Consider the following 19,357-nt stretch of genomic DNA (forward strand, 5'->3'; position numbering starts at 1 on the left):
TTTCTTCCGCTTAATTATATGCTTAAATTCGGCGGATTCGCACTCCTATTTAGAAAACAGAACATGTAGAATACTTTTTTTGGTTGATATACCCAGATGATCACATAGTCCATTACCACAAATACAAACTACACAATCACTCCTCAAGATAATACGGCACTGACAATGCATAAACGCTAACATCATCAAGTGTTACTGTTCCAAATCTATTGGTGACACAAACCCCACAGGGGCGTATCCCTATAGATTGGCACAAGCTAACACTCTAGTTAACGTGGCCAGTGCTGCTACTTTACCTAAAATGATAGAACGTCTTAACACATAGATATGTATGTGAAAATCGGATATACCAATTACGTAAATAGCACAACTTAACAGGGATTACTGAACCAATGTCTTCAACTGCAAAGTACAAGCCCCGCTGGGCGTTCCCACCCACGGGGTGTACTATAGCAGAATAGGAGCAATGGGGTGCACCTTTTCCCCAAAAAAATTGGGTAGAAAAGTTGTTTTAGATTTACTTATCTTTTAAGGACGTCACCCCCGAAAGTCCCGGAGGATATGGATACGTTTAAAGGCTCACCAATATATGTACACCGAAGTGTACATAAAGGTGAAAAAACACCAAAATATATATGTACACAAAAAAGTGCACATATATATAAAGGTGTTTTTATACCTTCGCACGTACCCGTCTCCCCAAGGTTTGGTACATATACACCGAAGTATATATGAACATATCTGATACAGTTAACAGCCAATATTGACCGAAACATAAAGACTTGCAATAAGGTTTCTATTATGCCCTGTAGTAAGATCCTTTTTCGCGACGTGAAAACTTCTTAAACACGAGTTGATACTTTTCCTCTTTCGAGGTCACGGTAATTTATTCTCACTAATTGGTCGATTTCTTTCTGTTTACACAAATAAATTTCCATATCGAAAAATAGCTACAATTAACGCGGCTTTACAAGCAAATTACCGTCACATATACTTCTATACATAACGATACTCTTTTTAACGAATCCACAACTTTTATGTCATAGACCCGTTGCCACTTACCCTATACTGAAGCCTTTATACCATTGACCTATTTGCAATGGTTTTTAGGTTATCCAGTAAGCGCATCATGGCAGAAATGCAAAAGGGCCAACCCATTATATCAGGGGTTCATGCCCAAGAACATCATTGCTTGCACCACTCCTTGTTACACTATTAAACTTCCTTTACATGTTGATAAACATCGCTGTCTATGCGAACAAACTGACTGCCTCATGCTAACTTTATATACCCCTTTCCCTACACAAATGCAGAGTTAATATACCTTCCTCACATAAATGTAACGTCAATATACCTTCCTTACAAAAATGCAACGTCAATATACCTCTTTCACATAAATACAACGTCAATATACCTCCCTCACATATATGTAACGTTAATACACCTTCCCTACACGAATGCAGAGTTAACATACCTTCCTTACACAAATGTAACGTTAATATACCTTCTTTTGCACAAATGTAACGTCAATATACATTCTTTGCATAAATGCAACGTTAATATACATCCCTCACAAAAATGTAACGTTAATATACCTTCCCAACATTAGCGCAGATTCAGTTACCTTCCCAACATTAGCACAGAGTCAGTATACTTCCCCCACACAAGTGCAGAGTTAATATACCTTCGCCACGCAAATGCAGAGTTGGTGAGATTGTCGAAATGCCATTCTGTTAAAGATTATACATACTTAGTTGTTACTAGATATTATTACGTGTGTTTAAATTGAAAATTTCAAATGTTATATAATTGTTGCACCTAGTCCATTCTACCCTTTAAATAATAACAAATTTGCACTTCACCGTATTTTTTACCTGTCTTTATAAAATACAATAATGATATAAATGATTAAATAGTACACATAAAAAATGTACGATTGAAGCAATTTCAATAGCATGTTAAAAATTTAGCGAACATTTTAACTAGTATAATGAAAATTTATTGCTTCATAGTATATCTATTAATAGAATTAATTTGATACATATTTTTGGAAGACGCAAACCTCATACGCCTTCCTTAGTGCTAATTTGTTATTAATTAAAGTTGTCGGCTAAAAGTTAATTCCAAAATGGTATTTGCTTTTATGTATAAAAACGTGTACTCATTTTGTCTCAATAATTACATGCTAACTATTCATCATTAAAAAAAATTCAGTTCGTTGAACATGTAAAATATGAGGCTTAACTAGAATTTATAGGATTAGTTACCAATTATCAATTGAATAAATTTTTATAGAGCCTAAGCTACTATTATAAAACTTACCTTTATAAATTATCTTATAATTTATACTGTTGCCACTTCCAGGTTCAACAAGTACAAAATTATATAAACTGAGCTACTATTTAAACTTAGTTGTACTACTATATATACGTTCAACAAGAATTTATATAGAGCCTAAAAAAAGGCTACTATTAATACTTAAGTGTACTAATATTATATAGGTTCGACAAGAATTAATAGAGATAATTTACCATTCTTATAAAATACTTAAGTGTTACTATATTTTGATATGTTAACTAATATTTGTTGAGCAGATATATATCATAACTATATTTTATCGATAGTTTCGAGTTTCCTCTAATCCTAGGATGTCATATTGTTTTGTAACAGATTATCACTTTTGATATATATTTATTTAAGTAAGGAACTTAGTCCATAATAATTTATATGGACTTTTTCGCTGCCATGTCAAGCTTTTACCACTGTCCACTTCCCTTTTTGTGGCTTCAGTTGGTATTTTTTGTTTAAAGCGCATAAATAATAGCGAGGAGTAGGCCTTTCCGAGAGAGCGGATTCATTTATTACCCTTATTCGTACGTTAGATTTATTTGTACGTTACATTATATTTTGTGCTTTCGTTACCCACGATTTATTATAGCACCTGGCATTACCACTTCGCCAGTCCCTTTATGCTATTGCACACCTCATTGTTAAGTAGTTTAAGTCATTGTTAAGTAGTTTTAAGTAATTGCTAAGTAGTTTAAGTCATTGCTAAGTAGTTTATACCATCCCACAGTAGTGTCTTCGTCATCCCATCCCATAGAATCGTTTCGTCATCCTATAATAGTATCGTTTGTCATCGTCATCCCATAGTATCGTTTCGTCATCCTATAAAAGTGTCTTCGTCATCCCATAGTATTGTCTTCGTCATCCTATAAAAGTGTCTTCGTCATCCTAAAAAAGTGTCTTCGTCATCCTATAAAAATGTCTTCGTCATCCTATAAAAGTTTCTTCGTCATCCTATAAAAGTGTCTTCGTCATCCTATAAAAATATCTTCGTCATCCTATAAAAATGTCTTCGTCATCCCATAGTATTGTCTTCGTCATCCACCAATATGTCATATGCTAATATCCATTCCGCTTGCCTCTTAAAACAGTAATATATGTGACCCGAAAAGAAGATGTCTCTAACGTTGCCCTGACGTACACTCCTGTGTAACCTCGTCATTTTAGAGACGTGTTCGGTTTGAGATAACCGTTTCTGGAGTCCCATATATGTATTATGCAAGAAGTAGTGTGATTTATTGCATTCGTAATAATACCGTTTTCACGTAAAGACTATAGTTACCTTTCTCAATGTTTCTCCCATAACTAATGTATGGGTAAATCCATATTGAAAGGAACTTTTTATATTATTACATAGACTAAATGCATCTCTACACTTCCTTCAAGCATATACATATAACTTTTTTTTTTAAAAAAAAAAAGAGACGATTTTAAACTTTGGGACTCCAGAATTGACGTAAAAAGAACTACCTAGATGTACTCCACTTATGATGTTATATTTTGCTGGATGTACATATTTAGCGATTTTTATTACTGTTTTAATTTATTATCCTTTTTTCCTCCATTTGCAAGCACCGCGCTCTCTCCTCCTTATTTTATATAAATGAACTAACACAACACATGTCCCCTTATATCCTGCACGCTGCAACTGTTAATTTTCTGTTGGCCGCTGCTACGTCTTATATGCAAGATAAGGTTTTGTTCTCAGAAGAATATATAAATATATTCTAAGAGATAACCCTTTTATAATCAGGCATTGTAGAGTTTGTTAGCAGAAAAAAAACTGTTACAAACGTGCAGAATATAACCATCTTCATAATGTTCCATCTAATTTATTTATTGAGATCCACCATAATTTTATTCATTCCACATATCATATTTATATCATATTTAGCACATTGCTCAAATTACAGAAAAGGTTTGTTGGGTCAAATTAATTATATCAACTTCTTGGGTACATCACCTACTAAAGATGATTTATTAATACTTTATATATTAATTGTCTTTTTTGAAATACATGACCTGGTTTTTAAATACAATGTTTGGATTCCATTATATTTAATACGAAATCTTTTTAAAAAAGAATTCTACCCATGCCGTTGAATCTATAAAAAAAAAAATCCCTTTTCACATTTAATTTGAGCTCTACTAATCGTATGGATATATCGTAGCATATGACTTACCCATTTTTTCAGTACCTGATAATGATAATCTTGAAATCTTGATGTATATAATCTTGATTATTATAACTACTTTTTTTTTTTTTACTTAGCTTTTTACTTACTATACGTACCCTTAAACTCTCCTCGCTATTACCGTTCCTTACTTTTTTTACAGCTGTATAGCTTACGATTACAACCAGTATGTTTCAAAATAACTGAAGAAGTATATTTCAAATAACTAAAGCAGTATGTTTCAAACAGCTAAAGCAGTATGTTTCAAATAACTAAAACAGTATATTTTTCTATAGCCAACCTGTATAACTATTGCAACCTTTTATTGTGTTACCCCATGTAATCACAATTAAAGTCCCTCACTAGTAGACCTAAATAGCGCTTCGCAACCATAACAATTGCATCAGCACAAATCTATTTCTATAATGAGAGTGCTCACTTTGTTATTATATGTAGCGCTAAAACTACAATTATAATAATTCACACTTATACGGTGGTCTAAATTCATTTACCTACAACCTGTAAAGGCCTATTTTTACAGTTGTATTTTTCATCCTTTTGTATATATGATAATACGGTGATAATACGGTGTATCTTTTCGCTAACAGATGTACTGCTCATTGACAAATTACAATCAATTATAAAACACTTAGTTTTTAATTTTCAATTTAAACACTTTATTATTCGGACTAGTCAATTGCTTGACATCATCATTTTGAACGTACTTTCTAAACTACGATTTTAAATATCTTTTCCTTTTCATAATTGTTCAAACGGTTGGTTCTCATGTAGTTATGGTTGCTTACTTTTTCCACTTATAACTTGCATTAAAAATAATATACACTCTACTTACCATAAAAAAATAATACACACTTGCCATAAAAAAATAATACACACTTACCTTTAAAAAAATAAATTACACTCTAATGGACAAAAAAAAATAGTATACAATATTCTGGCCAGAAAAAAAATGATACACACTACACTGGCCAGAAAAAAAGTAATAATGACTCTAGTGGCTATGTAAAAAAAATAATATTGACTCTAGTGGCTATGTAAAAAAAGTAATATTGACTCTGCCTTACCATTTAAAAACATACATGATTTTTTGAACTTCCCCGCCGAATAATCATACGTAGTAATATCTTTAAAACAACTTTTTCCTTTGATATCCATTTAAACGCAGCAAAATAAGGAAGGTACCTGTAGTGTAAATTCCAATATATCATCATTAATAGAATTAATTCAATATAAAAAAAAACATTTCCTGCACATTCCTAAATTGACAACGTAAAAATTCGTATATATAAATATATAGACATTCATTCTTTCCGTAACACAACCTTAAATAAAAATATCCTTTGATGCCATTAAAAGCTGTTAATAAATTAACAAATAAATAATAACATTAGAGAAGAATGCCATATCAAAGTACTTTAAAATATTTATAATTTCTAACAGTATACTTTTACACAATGAGTTCTTATTGGATAATAACTTCACTTCGCAAATATGAATTACTAGATTGCTAATTGCTTAACGCCCCATTTTGACAACTGCCAATTAAAAATTAACAGAACATATTATTGAAAATCCGCTATTTAAGAAAACATTATGGTGACATTTATGAAAAAGTCAATTGTTTTAAGTCATCATTCATGATAAATCACAAATTCATATACAATCGAACTTTTTTAGGTACATAAACTGATTAGGTTTAAAGTACGCTTTCCCCCTGTGTGCTCACTTGGTGTAGAAAAGGTTAAAAATTGACTACACCAAACTGTCGGTGCGAAAACAACAGGACACACTAGAGAAAAATGCATTAAATGAGGAGAATTCTCAAATAAATGCGGGTGACAAATCCCCATGGCAACAAAGTTATCATGCCTGTGTATTCTCAAAATACTCACTATACTGTATGGTCTATTTATACTTGTTCCATAATAATTAACACCCTAAATTAATTCCTTTCCTCCGCAACAGCCCGATTTATAATGAAAGATTATTATTTTCGAAAAAATAATAAACTTCCATTACCTAAGTATTTACCAATAGTAATTTACTCAGTAGAAATCGTAGCTGTTCCCTAGTCAGTGTTCTGCAATGTCATACGTCGACTACAAATTATATCTGTATGGTTAATATAACTACACTAATTGTTGAATCCCTTTTTACAGGTATCAACAATTAATAAGGTACAAAACCTTACCTATATAATTCGTATACGTCTGATTAATAACCACTAATCCTTAGCCGCCCTTTCCAGGCACTGCTAATTCATACACGTTATTAACACGCATTCTCAATAACATATACAAAACTCCAGGTAGTTAATAATAGTACGTTCTGACTCGAACTGAACGCCTCCCGTGGCCGGACAACCCGTCGAAAGATCTATAACAAGTAGACTTGTATCATAAACAGTGTGCATATAGGCATCCACAGAAACAGTTCTAATTTTACTCCCGTAAAAATAGACAAAAACTAAGAATAAATTACCGCTTTAAATACCCCCAAGGTTCTGCAAGTCGTCAGCGTGCTTATGGTAACTGCACAGAGTTCCTTCTTTATTAGGTATGCATAAATCTAACGAAATATGCACGCCTACAATAAGCGTGACGTAAAAGTACTTTATTTTTCAATAAAACTCAACCACTACTTTCCTGTAAATCCAATAGGAGTTCCATAAATACCCTTAAAAGGGATTTGGAGTAGTTTACATTCAGCGTTCAGATGATTCACAGTCATTGCAATTTTCATTGCATATCGCGTTTTGCTGCGGCCTTCATCGCTGTAGGAACCAAGACATCCATCGTTAAGATTGAGCCATTTTTATGAGAAAAAACTTGTTCGAATGGTGCTTACCAAACACTAAAGTTTCTCAAAAAAATGGTAGTAAAACACATCATTGCATGCAGAAAAAGGACTAAAATATGCAAAAATTTTAATTTGATTGATTTAAAATTACTGTAATGTTGAACTGAAAAAAACGGTGACATCTTTCCAAACTATCACGTTTTTTTTTTCCTGATGTTCCATGAAAACTAATATAGAAGCGCATCGCAAATATTCGCCTCAAATATTTGCAATGCATATCTAAACCAGATTCACTTTCTTACATAGTTGTTTCCCTTTCGGTTAACTTATATAATGATCCTTCCGCAGGTTCACCTACGGAAACCTTGTTACGACTTCTCCTTCCTTTAAAAGATAGGATTTACGGTTTTTCCAGAAAAAAGAGAATATAATCCCCTTTTCCCTTGTCCAAACAATTCATCATATCTTTCGATCGGTAGGAGCGACGGGCGGTGTGTACAAAGGGCAGGGACGTAGTCAGCACAATCTAATGAATCGTGCTTACTAGGCATTCCTCGTTCAAGATTAATAATTGCAATAATCTATCCCCATCACGATATGTATTGATAAAGATTACCTACACCTTTCAGTGGAGGAAAAGTATGAAATGTACAGAAGCACAAATCATAATTTTTGTAACTCGTTATACATATCAGTGTAGCACGCGTGCAGCCTAGTTCATCTAAGGACATCACAGACCTGTTGTTGCCTTAAACTTCCTTGTGTTAGACACACATCGTTCCTCTAAGAAGCTTTACGTAAAGCAAATACATTTCTACACAAGAACGAAATGGCATCATAAGCCAGACATTCAGGGGCAGGGAACAGAGGATGGGGATAAACAAACGGCAGCAATGTCACATAGGCAACAAAAGTGGCGATGCAATCCCTCTCGTCTCATTATATGCACCGTTCCAACCTAGCAAATGTACCAGATGCAAATTCCGCATAAAAATATGTTGTACTTACCGCTAATTAGCAGGTTAAGATCTCGTTCGTTATCGGAATTAACCAGACAAATCATATTCACGAACTAAAAACGGCCATGCATCACCATCCAAGAAATCAAGAAAGAGCTATTAATCTGTCAATCCTACTCTTGTCTCAAACTAGTGAGTTTTCCCGTGTTGAGTCAAATTAAGCCGCAAGCTCCACGCCTGGTGGTGCCCTTCCGTCAATTCTTTTAACTTTCTCGCTTGCGCGAATACTCGCCCCAGAACCCAAAGACTTTGATTTCTCATAAGGCACTGAAGGAAGAAATCTAAGAACTATCCCCGAAGAGACTATCCTTATTTGTTTTACTTTCATCCAAAACCTAGTCGGTATAGTTTATGGTTAAGATTACGACGGTATCTGATCGTCTTCACTCCCTTAACTTTCGTTCTTGATTAATGGAAGTATTTTAGACAAATGCCTTCGCAGTTGTTTGTCTCCAGAAAATCTTAGAATTTCACCTCTGACATCTGAATACAAATGTCCCCAAACTACTCCTATTAATCGTAACTAAGCCAAAAATAAAAAAAAAGAAACATAGTTTTGACCTGTTCAATTTTGTTATTCCATGCTGTAGTATTCAAACGCACAAAAATGCTTTATCTGTTTGCTTTGAACACTTTAATTTACTCAAAGTAACAAAATCTTCCATATTGTTATTAGCTAAAGAAGATTTTAAAAAAGAAACACTTTAATTAAAAAAAACACTTGAATAAGTAGAGATGCACACATAAAGCCGAAACCATAGATTGGGTTTTAACCTTTTGTGGCTCCACCTAAAAAAAGCATTACTTAAAATATCGGTTCTTTGAAATTCAACTACGAGCGTTTTAACTGCAACAATTTTAATATACGCTATTGGAGCTGGAATTACCGCGGCTGCTGGCACCAGACTTGCCCTCCAATTGTATTATGGGAAGGATTTAAATTCCCACCATTCCAATTACAAAACCAGTTTTGGTCTTGTATTGTTATTTCTTGTCACTACCTCTCTTCTTTAGAATTGGGTAATTTACGCGCCTGCTGCCTTCCTTAGATGTGGTAGCTATTTCTCAGGCTCCCTCTCCGGAATCGAACTCTAATTCCCCGTTACCCGTCATAGCCATGTTAGGCCAATACCCTAACATCAAAAGCTGATAGGTCAGAAACTCGATTGATACACACTAAGAACTGGATGTAAATCCATCATGTGTCACTTCTTTGTTATAATTCCTTAAGTTTATATCTTTTTTCTTAATAGGCTTAACAAGTACACACTCAAGACGTGAATCGAGAGCGCTAAAGCAAGTATTAGCTACAGCTTTTCCGTAGTTATCCTTATGAAAAAAAAAATGTCAAGTAGATTATAACTGTTTTAATGAGCCGTTCGCAGTTTCTGCATATAACGATATGCATATACTTTCACTTGCATGGCTTAATCTTTGAGACAAGCATATGACTACTGGCAAGATCAACCAGGTTACTATATATGTATACGCTTCTTCCACGGCATCGTAACTTAAATAATGATAACCCTACAAAATTTTAGCAAGCAGAATGAAAACTAAGCAAGCAACTATTCTACATAGCGTTATCACATAGTACAAACTGCATTGCTAAAAGTTATCATCATTAAGCAGACAATTCCTAATGGTACAATTTATACATAATAGACTTTTACATTTTTTTGCAGTAAGTTAAAAAAAATACTAACAAATACATTTGACGTTTTATACATCGTATTATACGCTTATAAATTATGTGTTAAATTATTCTTCTCAGCATGGCTGTTTATAATTCTAACACAAATCGTAAGTGCACCCGGTAAAAATTACAAACGTGTGACAATGATGTGCCATAATGGTATATCCATATATTATATATGCATATACAATTACGCTTCGATTGACCTCACATATAATTAGATACTCGTGGTACGTTAATTAAAATCTTTAACAAATTATTTTGTTATAAAAACAGAGTGTACATGAACAGATTATCTTCTAACACATAGTGTTTATATCCTTATACATAGTTTATTATTTTATTATATAAAAGGACAATTTGTTTTTTATATAAATGCTTCCTATTCTTGTAATATAGGAGCCTTATATAATTTGGTCTACATAAAAATTTTAAAAAACCATAAATTATGATTATGGCACACATGGAATCAAGCAAAAAATATCACCACATATGATGCGATATAACAAATTTTACTTATTCTACTAGTACTATTTTAAATGTATACAAATATAAACAATTTAAATGGACACGTAATGCATACTACTCCAAATCGCTCATTCATTTCACACAATTGACGAACACGGAACACACTACATGGATTAATACGTAATGAATACACAAGCATTAAATGAAGATATTTTATGACAAAATGGAATTGTCTTTAAGACCCCTTATATTCTTCCAACGCATGCAATTTGTAAATAAACTCCATAAAGCAAAAAATGATGATATACACAATAAATATACATGCTACATTTGACTACACATATTGATAAAATGTTTACACAGACCTCCTTTCATTATGCAACTCCTTATACACGAAAACAACTTTATATCGACAAAATTCCACCCCATTTGATAGTACTCACTATTACCATAATAACCACACTCAATAATAACCGCAAAAACTGAAAATATAAAAATATATAAAAAATAAGAAAAATAGAGTGCATAAAATGGAGCACATAAAAAGAAAGAACAGACAATAATAAACTTTCTGACAGAGTGTAAAGAAAAGCATAAATGCTTTCATTTGACTATTATAATTGCATGCCGAAGGAATTCCTTATGAAAAAATATTATACTTAATACACTTTATAATAAAGAAAATCCTAACACTTTTAATTCAACTATATATTTAGAGACTTATACATCGGTATGATCATTATACAATAATGTCATTCTAAATACAAATTATCGCTGACTAGATACTTTTTTCTCCTAGTAATCTGAAGTCATAGCTACAACAAGCTTATTATGGTTAAAATGTGCACAAAAGATAACAATCATCCTCTGCTGCTACACCACCCTTAACACTCCCCTCCCCACTAAGTGGGGCACCCTTTAACATAACACTCAGACCATACTCGTTGTAACTAAACGATAAATACGGCAGGTGTTCTACTTGGTCCCTCACATTTCCCCAAGTAGAACTTTCTGTGTAGTACTCAAACCGTCCGTGTCTGACGCCCTGGTGTAGTGGACTCTACAAACTATAAATAGTTCATAAGCCCTATTAAAACTACCCAGGTGACCTTTGGGGTACGTCTCGCAACGTCCGGTTCTTTCCTACGCACATTCTGTGGAGTATAAATACTCCACTGGGTTAGAATGACTGTGCAACATTTTAGTATGGGTGATAAGTTAAAAGGAGGCAAACATGCTTTCGTTATCATGACAATAACTACTTCTGCAAACTACCTGAGGGAGTAGCGCTCGCATACTACTATATTACTACTACTATTAGTATCAGTACCTATCAAAAGAACTACCACTAACTGGGTACCACCAGCTCCTTTTCAGCAGTTCTTCTGACAGGCCAAGATGCTGTTTGGATATGTCGAGCGCTTTTCTTTTTAACGACGATTAGCAGTATCCTTTAAATACTGTCGTGTTAGGAAACGATAAATCCATTTAAGGTATCAATGGTCACCTATGAAATGAAAAGTCCATATAGGGATGAAATATGTCATCTATAGGATGAAAGTCCCCCTACAGGGATAAAAAATTTTGATCCGGATTCAATGCATATACAGCATCTGCAAATGAATCTTCGGTTTGTGCATAGACTACCTTTCCAGGATAAATTAGACCCAAGTAATAACCAACCTTCTACCACAAATTTAAATATAGAACATTGAGTATTAATCGAGGGGAACCGGACGCTACAAAATTTAACCTGTACTCGTATAGTCCATACGAAAAACTAGACTTACTTGTTCATCTATGCATTCCTATATTCAATAGATTCGAACGGCTAGTTTTGTTAAAACGCTACCTGTAACGGGTCCGCATCCATTAAATAGGCATACTTATACCTTCATAACACTATTTGGTTTATGCACTATTATAATAAATGCGTTACAGGGTGGCATACTACACGAAGTAGCTGTCATTCAATTTATTAACATATATGATCCGATTTCACGGTAGACTTACATGTTAAAAATTATGATGACTGTCCAAGATGTTGTTTGGATACGCCGGGGGTATCTAACTTCGATTATCAGCATTCTTGTAATACTGTCTAAGTCAGAAATGGTCTACATTTAAAGGGGGTAATAAGAATTGATCCGGATTCAGTTGGCCTTAACAGTATTTCACCAAAGAATCTTTCGGAGTATGTATAAAATATTTTCTGAGTATAGTGACCCGCTAATATGGTCAACGTGCTAACACATAATATAGAGGCTGAACTATTTTGTGCGGGCTGCTCTTTTAAAGCTCACTAACCGTACTAATAGTCTATACATACTATTCACGTCGATTTGGCTTTATGCATTTTTATATGCAATAAAACCAGATGACCATCGAAACGTTTTCCTTACTTGGTGCTTCAAGTAGATAATTCTATTTCTATCCTTATAATAGACGTTAAAACTACCTATCGCGGTCCGCTTTTCGTAAAACACTTTTATCGTACTTGTTTCGACTGGGGTACAGCTATTGTAATTACGGACGGACATACATTCTAAATTTTACAACCCTTATATAGTACACATATGATTTAATAAAAACATACAACAGATTTAATTAATTTTTTTCCAAAACATTTTTGTTAATTTACAAGTTATAAGTAAACAATACCACTCAAATAGTCGAAACGGTGACAAAAAAAGGGATGGGATGACGATTTTTTTTTTTTGCTTGACATGGCTACCATTTGAGCAGCATTATCTACATACAACTTGTTAATTCCTTCCAATGTTTACGGATATTGTATTAATTAAAAATAGATATATGAATTTATTACACCAAAATGCAAACTATATTAAAACTGAAAACTGCGAAAAATATTATTAATAATTACAATAAACTGCGTGTATAAAAATAATTTTATTTATATACACCATTTGAGACTAATAAGAATTGAACTTTAACATCAAATTTAAGCAAATAAATTTTAAACTCTGTGGAAACATCAAAGTCCAACCTTAAAAGTCCAAATGAGGAAAGGGAATGTAGTATAGAACATAATTTAAATTATGACAACCAATATGGTCAGCGTCTTATTTTTTCGTATGTCCGCAACCTGATAAATATTATAAACCATAGGAGTACAACAAAAACCAGATTTTTCCTGTAAAATTACAAAAGTAAAGTTGTTGTAAATCATTCGTATATATAGTATATGTTTATAATGAACTCTAAAAAAAGAACACACCACAAACAAAACACTATCCAAAAACCTATTTGGCACAAAATTGTATACATCACAGTTAAAAAAAACTGAAATATTTACAAAACGAATATCAGAACAAAAACTACTTTTGTAATTTACATAATAAACTTCACAGAAATATTATATTCATTCTATTTTTTTAAGACTTTCCATTTTTGTTTTTAAGAAAAATTGGAATGACCATGAAAATTGATAAATAATTTTAAATTTTACCTTAAAACCTAACACATTCAATTTTTCACTACATATATTTAAAATTTTAATCAATTTATTTGATTTTCTGTACATACTTCCCTTTCCTGAGCGAATGCCATGGTCCCAACATTGGTTATTTATTTCGGATTACCATCAGACTTGCTTTGGGAAGTCCCTATTGGCATGATTTGTGGTACTATTAAAATGGGTCTTATGCTTATATAATAATAATCTACATTCATTTTGTTACCAACAAACGCCCCTCTTCCTGTTCACGTTTCCCCAATGACCTTATGCCGGAGGAAGAAAAAAATGCCATGTGTCCTGCTTGTAGGCCATATAGTTCTTGCAGCCATATGGAAAATAGCCGTCGCCCCCGGGAAAAAAAAAAATTATACAAGTGGAAAGTAACTATATGCAGTATGCACAAAAAAAAAATGCCCCTTTATGTGCACTCCTGTAGGGTCGGTGCATTCGCAACTCTTTCCGCAACGGAAGCGAAACGTGCAACATGTATATATATATATGCACATGTATATGTATATGTAAATAGGCACGCGAAGCAGGGGCTTACCCATATAAATAACATATAGGCACCCGCGTCAAGCACAGTTGTGCCCATAAAATATGTAACACTCTTGTAGTGTGAACTGGTGCAGTCAGGGTTTAACGTTTATAAGGAGAACAAGTAAACCTATCCGTTCACGTGTTGCATATTACATGTAAAAATTAAGTATTACACGTATGGGAGAAATACAGAACAAAAGAAACAACCGAGTACTTGACAAAAAAAAAAAAAAAAAAAAAAAATGCTCCAAAAGTCAAACACAGATAAAAAAATAAATTGCACAACTCCTTTTATTTAACAATAAAAAATTAGCAAAGAATAAAAAAGCAACAGAACGAAATGGCGTAAATTTTTCGAAAAGGGGAAGTGTAAAAAACACGCGGAGCGTGATCAAGGCCGCGTAATTCTGCTCACGCGTTATGCCATGTACTTACGCTCGCACAGTCATTAACAAAGTTAACGCATGTAAATGCGCTCTCATTTATAGCACATCCCAGCGCGAATCCGTAACATAGCTACGAAAATGGGGGACAATCTACAATTATACAATGCGCGCATTTCATCATATATTTTTTATTCTACACCTTTTGTTGCGCGTCGACAGATCGAACGGATGTTTTTTCAGCCGTCTCGCGGATCTCATCATTCGCCCGTTATGTATTCCCTCGTTATTTTTATTTTTGAGCTTATGGAATACACACGGCAGTTCTTTTTCGTTCTACTGAGATTATACCATTCGGCATAAATAAATTACATTTTCAAACTTTACAAACTTTACATGATGTAATATATTGCGAGAAGCATTTTACCACCTTTGATGTGTTCATAAGTGCACGTATAACATTTTTTATGAAGAAATTATGATTGTTCTTGATAAGCCATGCTCATCATGGTCATATCGTTACATATGTGGTTCATTACACCTTTTAGAAAACTCGCAACGTTCCTTTTTCGCTAAACAGAAAAAAAATAAAGGCCAAAATGTACGCCCAATTTTTTTTACGCACATTATTTACCAACTCGCGTATACCTTACCACGTAGAACTGCCAAATGGCATTCCTACACTTGCTCATTTGATCCAGTAATTTGCACAGGAGACATCACTTTCATGTGAGTTGTACCTATATAACAGCACCCTCGGGGAGGAGTCACATCCTAAGCACACGATACACTGAAAATGAACGCGTGTTTGCTCTTCTGAGATACCTTTTACATTCATTTTTTATTACATGAGAAAGAAGGGAATACATAATTGCAGGTGTGCGATATGAAGTTTTCCCCATCAACTGAACAGTACATCAGTATGCGCACCCTTGGTCGAACTATTTGTGCATTTAAACCATGAAAAGGAATCGTTTCGGCATTGTGCCATTCCCTTTGTAAAAAAAAGGAAATTCCCATGTTTGTTGTGAAAATACGTTTTAAATGGGTGGTCTCCGTGTTAATACTTTAAGGAGTACACTTCCCTCTACACATCACAACTGGTTACTCAAAATGAGACAATCATTTACCATCTCGCCAAACAAAGGATAGCCACATTAGTGCAAATTTCTCACCCTATGAAAACGTTATTGTTCTGCCCAGTGGGAAGACTCCCATAGAACAAACACCTCCACACACAAGTAACAATGCGTCCAAACCAAACAAAGAAAAGAAAAGAAACAAAAACACCCATAGTTAATACTTTTCCCAGGAACACATTATTATTCCTTCATGTACGCGTTAACGTATCATTTGCGGGAAAAATATTACAACGGCGAAACCTCCAACAATTTGGAGCTCTATAACACGTGGCACATTTCGCTTATTTCCCCATCCAGTGCGCACAAAAAAAAAAATGGGGAAACTGTTCCCCCTCCAAAGGTAGTAGCACCGCTTGTGCGAGAACGCCCTCCTAAATGCTCAAAAACACCTCTGTCATTTTTTTTTTTTCCTGCTCACATTATTATTTGCATTTCTGGATTTACTACAAAACATTTTATGCTAAATTTTCGGTTTCCAAATGTTTCCAATAAATTGTAGAAGGAACATTGGGGTCATCGGAAACGGAAAGTTCCTCGAAAATTTGTTCGAACTTGCGTGATGGGTGCTTTTTTATAAACATGTATCCATGCTGCACGCATAGAAGTTTACTTCCTTTTTTTTTTTTTTTTTTTTCGCCTCATCTACGCTTTCCCTTTGACATAAAGTAATGCAATCATTTGGAATGTGTTAAATTATTTCCTATCTCTTCACACGGTTTGTTAAGTTACGTGCTGTGTACGTACATGATGAATACGGGATAACGGACGGCACTCGAATCCGTGCATGTAACATTCTTTGCGGAAAATGGAGGGGAAACTTAAAAAAAAAAAATTAAAACTGGGTTAAAAAATACTCTCTCGGCGCCCAGTTTTCGAGTTCAAAGTGAAAAAAGGGAAATAGACACATATACACTCATGTGACACTTAGCAAAACGTACAATAAGTAAAATTAAAGAGGTAAGGACAAAATGTGGTAAAAAAGTTGCAGCCTTAGACTCCGTTCAACTTTATGCAGCAATGCAGTGGTGCATCGCCGTGGCATCCTTTTGTTTTCCTCGTTACAGTGAAGTACAACACGATGGTCCCACGTGGATCTTCCTTATGTTTGACTGTCACCAGACGGATGCTTAATATGCACGTTGATGTGCATAATCGAGTTAAGAAGTTCCTTCTTCGCAGAACTGCCCTTGTCCGAATCACTGTCCTTTATGTTTTTCTCTATATATTCTCGTAATTCCTTCTCACTTGGAAATGTCTTAGTAATGTCTTTTCCCATGATGTACCCCTTCTGTGATTCAACAACTGCACCATCTGCGGTATCAAGTAAAAGGTTGACAACAAATGCAACCGTTCCGGAATCTCCTAATTCGTCTTTACGCTTGGGTTTAAGCAAGTATGCACCTCCAATTAACGTCGACATGAGGGCAACTACTGTGGTTGCAGCGCCTGCCAGTACTGCGTTCTTCTTTCTTTTATCAGAGCCACTCAATTTTTCACTGACTGTGTTGAACGCATCTAGGACTCTCTTCTTTACCACATTTTCTGAGCATATACACGGTGCCAACAAGTTAATTATGAAGAGAAAGTTTATGAGTAAAAATATGCAAGAGATTCTCATTTTGAGCGAAAGGTAAACCAGTGATGGGATCGTGCTAGTTGCAAAAATTTATGCTTTGCACAAAATTCGCAAAAATAGCTTATTTTGGCAAGTTGCTTTGTTTGGAAGAAGTATTCTTTTTTTACAACAAAAGAGGCGTTTTTTGCGCATTCTTTTATTATTTTTGAATATTTATGTTGCTAATTGTATTTTTGTACTTTTTTTTTTGCATTTCTGCTTACATGCTTGCACATTTACATTTCTTAACAACGGCACTTCTTTCATTTCATCTACTTATACCTCCATCGCCTTATTCTTTGTTGTGTCTTTGCATGCACATCGGCGAACAATACAACGTAATGTGGCCCCATAATAACCGCGGTTGCATGCGCTTTGGAAAAATATGTGCAGTTTTCCTTTTTGGCCACTAAGGCGAACACGTGGGAATGTGGGAAAAAAAAAAAGAAGGGAAGCGCCACCAAGGTGTGCCTGCATTTGCACATGTACATGCGCATGACTCTTTTGTGCATGCAATAGGGCGAACACGACGTTCACTTCCTTTCGCGGGGCGAATTTCATCCACATAAAGTGGGATTACCAAATTGAAGTAGACCTTTCATACAGAGTGGCCACTTGGTTAACACAGGTAAAAGGAACTACTGTTACATGCACTAATTTTACATACGCAAAATATGAGAATTCGCTTAAGTGGTTATTTTTTTCTTTACGTTTTGCATCGAAATGGGATGTCTCCAATTTGAACATATGACGTCATAATGGCGAGAAGCACAAATTAAAAGACGTTTAAATCTGTTCATGCGTAGCAAATAGTTGCATGTGTACTCCATTTTATATCTACCCCTTTTCATTACCAAACAAAGTAACATTAACAGAGGCCCATCCACATGTTTCACATTTCGTAGGGCCCCCTTTTCTCCGCAATGTGAGTGATGCAGCATATACGATATGTGAAGAAATGACTCCATGTTTATGTTCTTATGCAGGCCCAAATGGGGCTATTCGAAAATATGCCTGCAAAACGGAAGCAGCACGTCAATATTTTTTTTTAACCATATTTTCCAATCCATAACTTAGCGCCAAAAAAAATATTCAAATATACGCCAAAATGTATACCACCTCACGCCACACGTTTCACCTTCAATTTTGCAAAAAAAAAAAAAATTGTTAAGTCAGTGCGCGTAACTGCGTATGTATGTGTGTGTGTAGGCGAAACCTCGTGGACACTCGCACAAGCCGGCCAAACCTATGTCCAATTTTCCTAAAATTAACAGCTAAGGGAAAAAAAAAAAAAAAAACATGTTCCATAACCTCCATTAACGATTATTTTCTAGCAAAATTTTGCTTCAGGTGGGTCACTATATATAACGATCAAATGTTGTCACGCACAATGCATTCTCAATTTTTAGGACTTCCTTTCTCTTTAAAATATAGCAGCTAAAATGTATAACACTGCCTTCCGCTGCTCAAGCAAATCTGATTAAAATTGCCCCCAAAGCAGCTCTTTTTTATGCTCCTCCCAAGCACATTCAATAACAAATGCAGTCCTGAAGGAAAAAAAAAAAAAAAACTCCAAACGGTTAACCGGTCTTACGCAAATACACACAATGGGACATGCATATGAGGTTATTAACAAAGAGGTGCACCCTAATTTGTACCATACCCTACAAAAGTAG

General features: G+C 34.4%; 1 protein-coding gene and 3 non-coding genes across 4 annotated transcripts in view; all 4 read right to left on the reverse strand.

The window, feature by feature from the left end:
* The window catches only part of PCOAH_00010026, a gene marked incomplete at both ends in the record, with an annotated part of 4,141 nt that extends 4,073 nt beyond the window's left edge, over window positions 1–68 (reverse strand). The window contains one exon of the ribosomal RNA XR_002198258.1: window positions 1–68. This exon is cut by the window's left edge and continues 4,073 nt beyond it. This is a non-coding gene — a ribosomal RNA (28S ribosomal RNA).
* Window positions 69–7,192: 7,124 nt separating this feature from the next.
* Window positions 7,193–7,344, reverse strand: PCOAH_00010025 (the record flags this gene model as incomplete). Its single annotated transcript, XR_002198257.1, has 1 exon — window positions 7,193–7,344. It is a non-coding gene; the product is annotated as a 5.8S ribosomal RNA (ribosomal RNA).
* A 327-nt stretch (window positions 7,345–7,671) lies between these two features.
* Window positions 7,672–9,833, reverse strand: PCOAH_00010024 (the record flags this gene model as incomplete). Its single annotated transcript, XR_002198256.1, has 1 exon — window positions 7,672–9,833. It is a non-coding gene; the product is annotated as an 18S ribosomal RNA (ribosomal RNA).
* A 7,332-nt stretch (window positions 9,834–17,165) lies between these two features.
* On the reverse strand, window positions 17,166–17,684 carry PCOAH_00010030 (Early transcribed membrane protein; the record flags this gene model as incomplete). Its single annotated transcript, XM_020057812.1, has 1 exon — window positions 17,166–17,684. The coding sequence occupies one exon, from the start codon at window positions 17,682–17,684 to the stop codon at window positions 17,166–17,168; it is 519 nt and encodes a 172-aa protein (XP_019913397.1).
* Window positions 17,685–19,357: the final 1,673 nt, after the last annotated feature.

The sequence above is a fragment of the Plasmodium coatneyi genome, chromosome 5, assembly GCF_001680005.1.
Source record: "Plasmodium coatneyi strain Hackeri chromosome 5, complete sequence".
Lineage (NCBI taxonomy): Eukaryota > Apicomplexa > Aconoidasida > Haemosporida > Plasmodiidae > Plasmodium > Plasmodium coatneyi.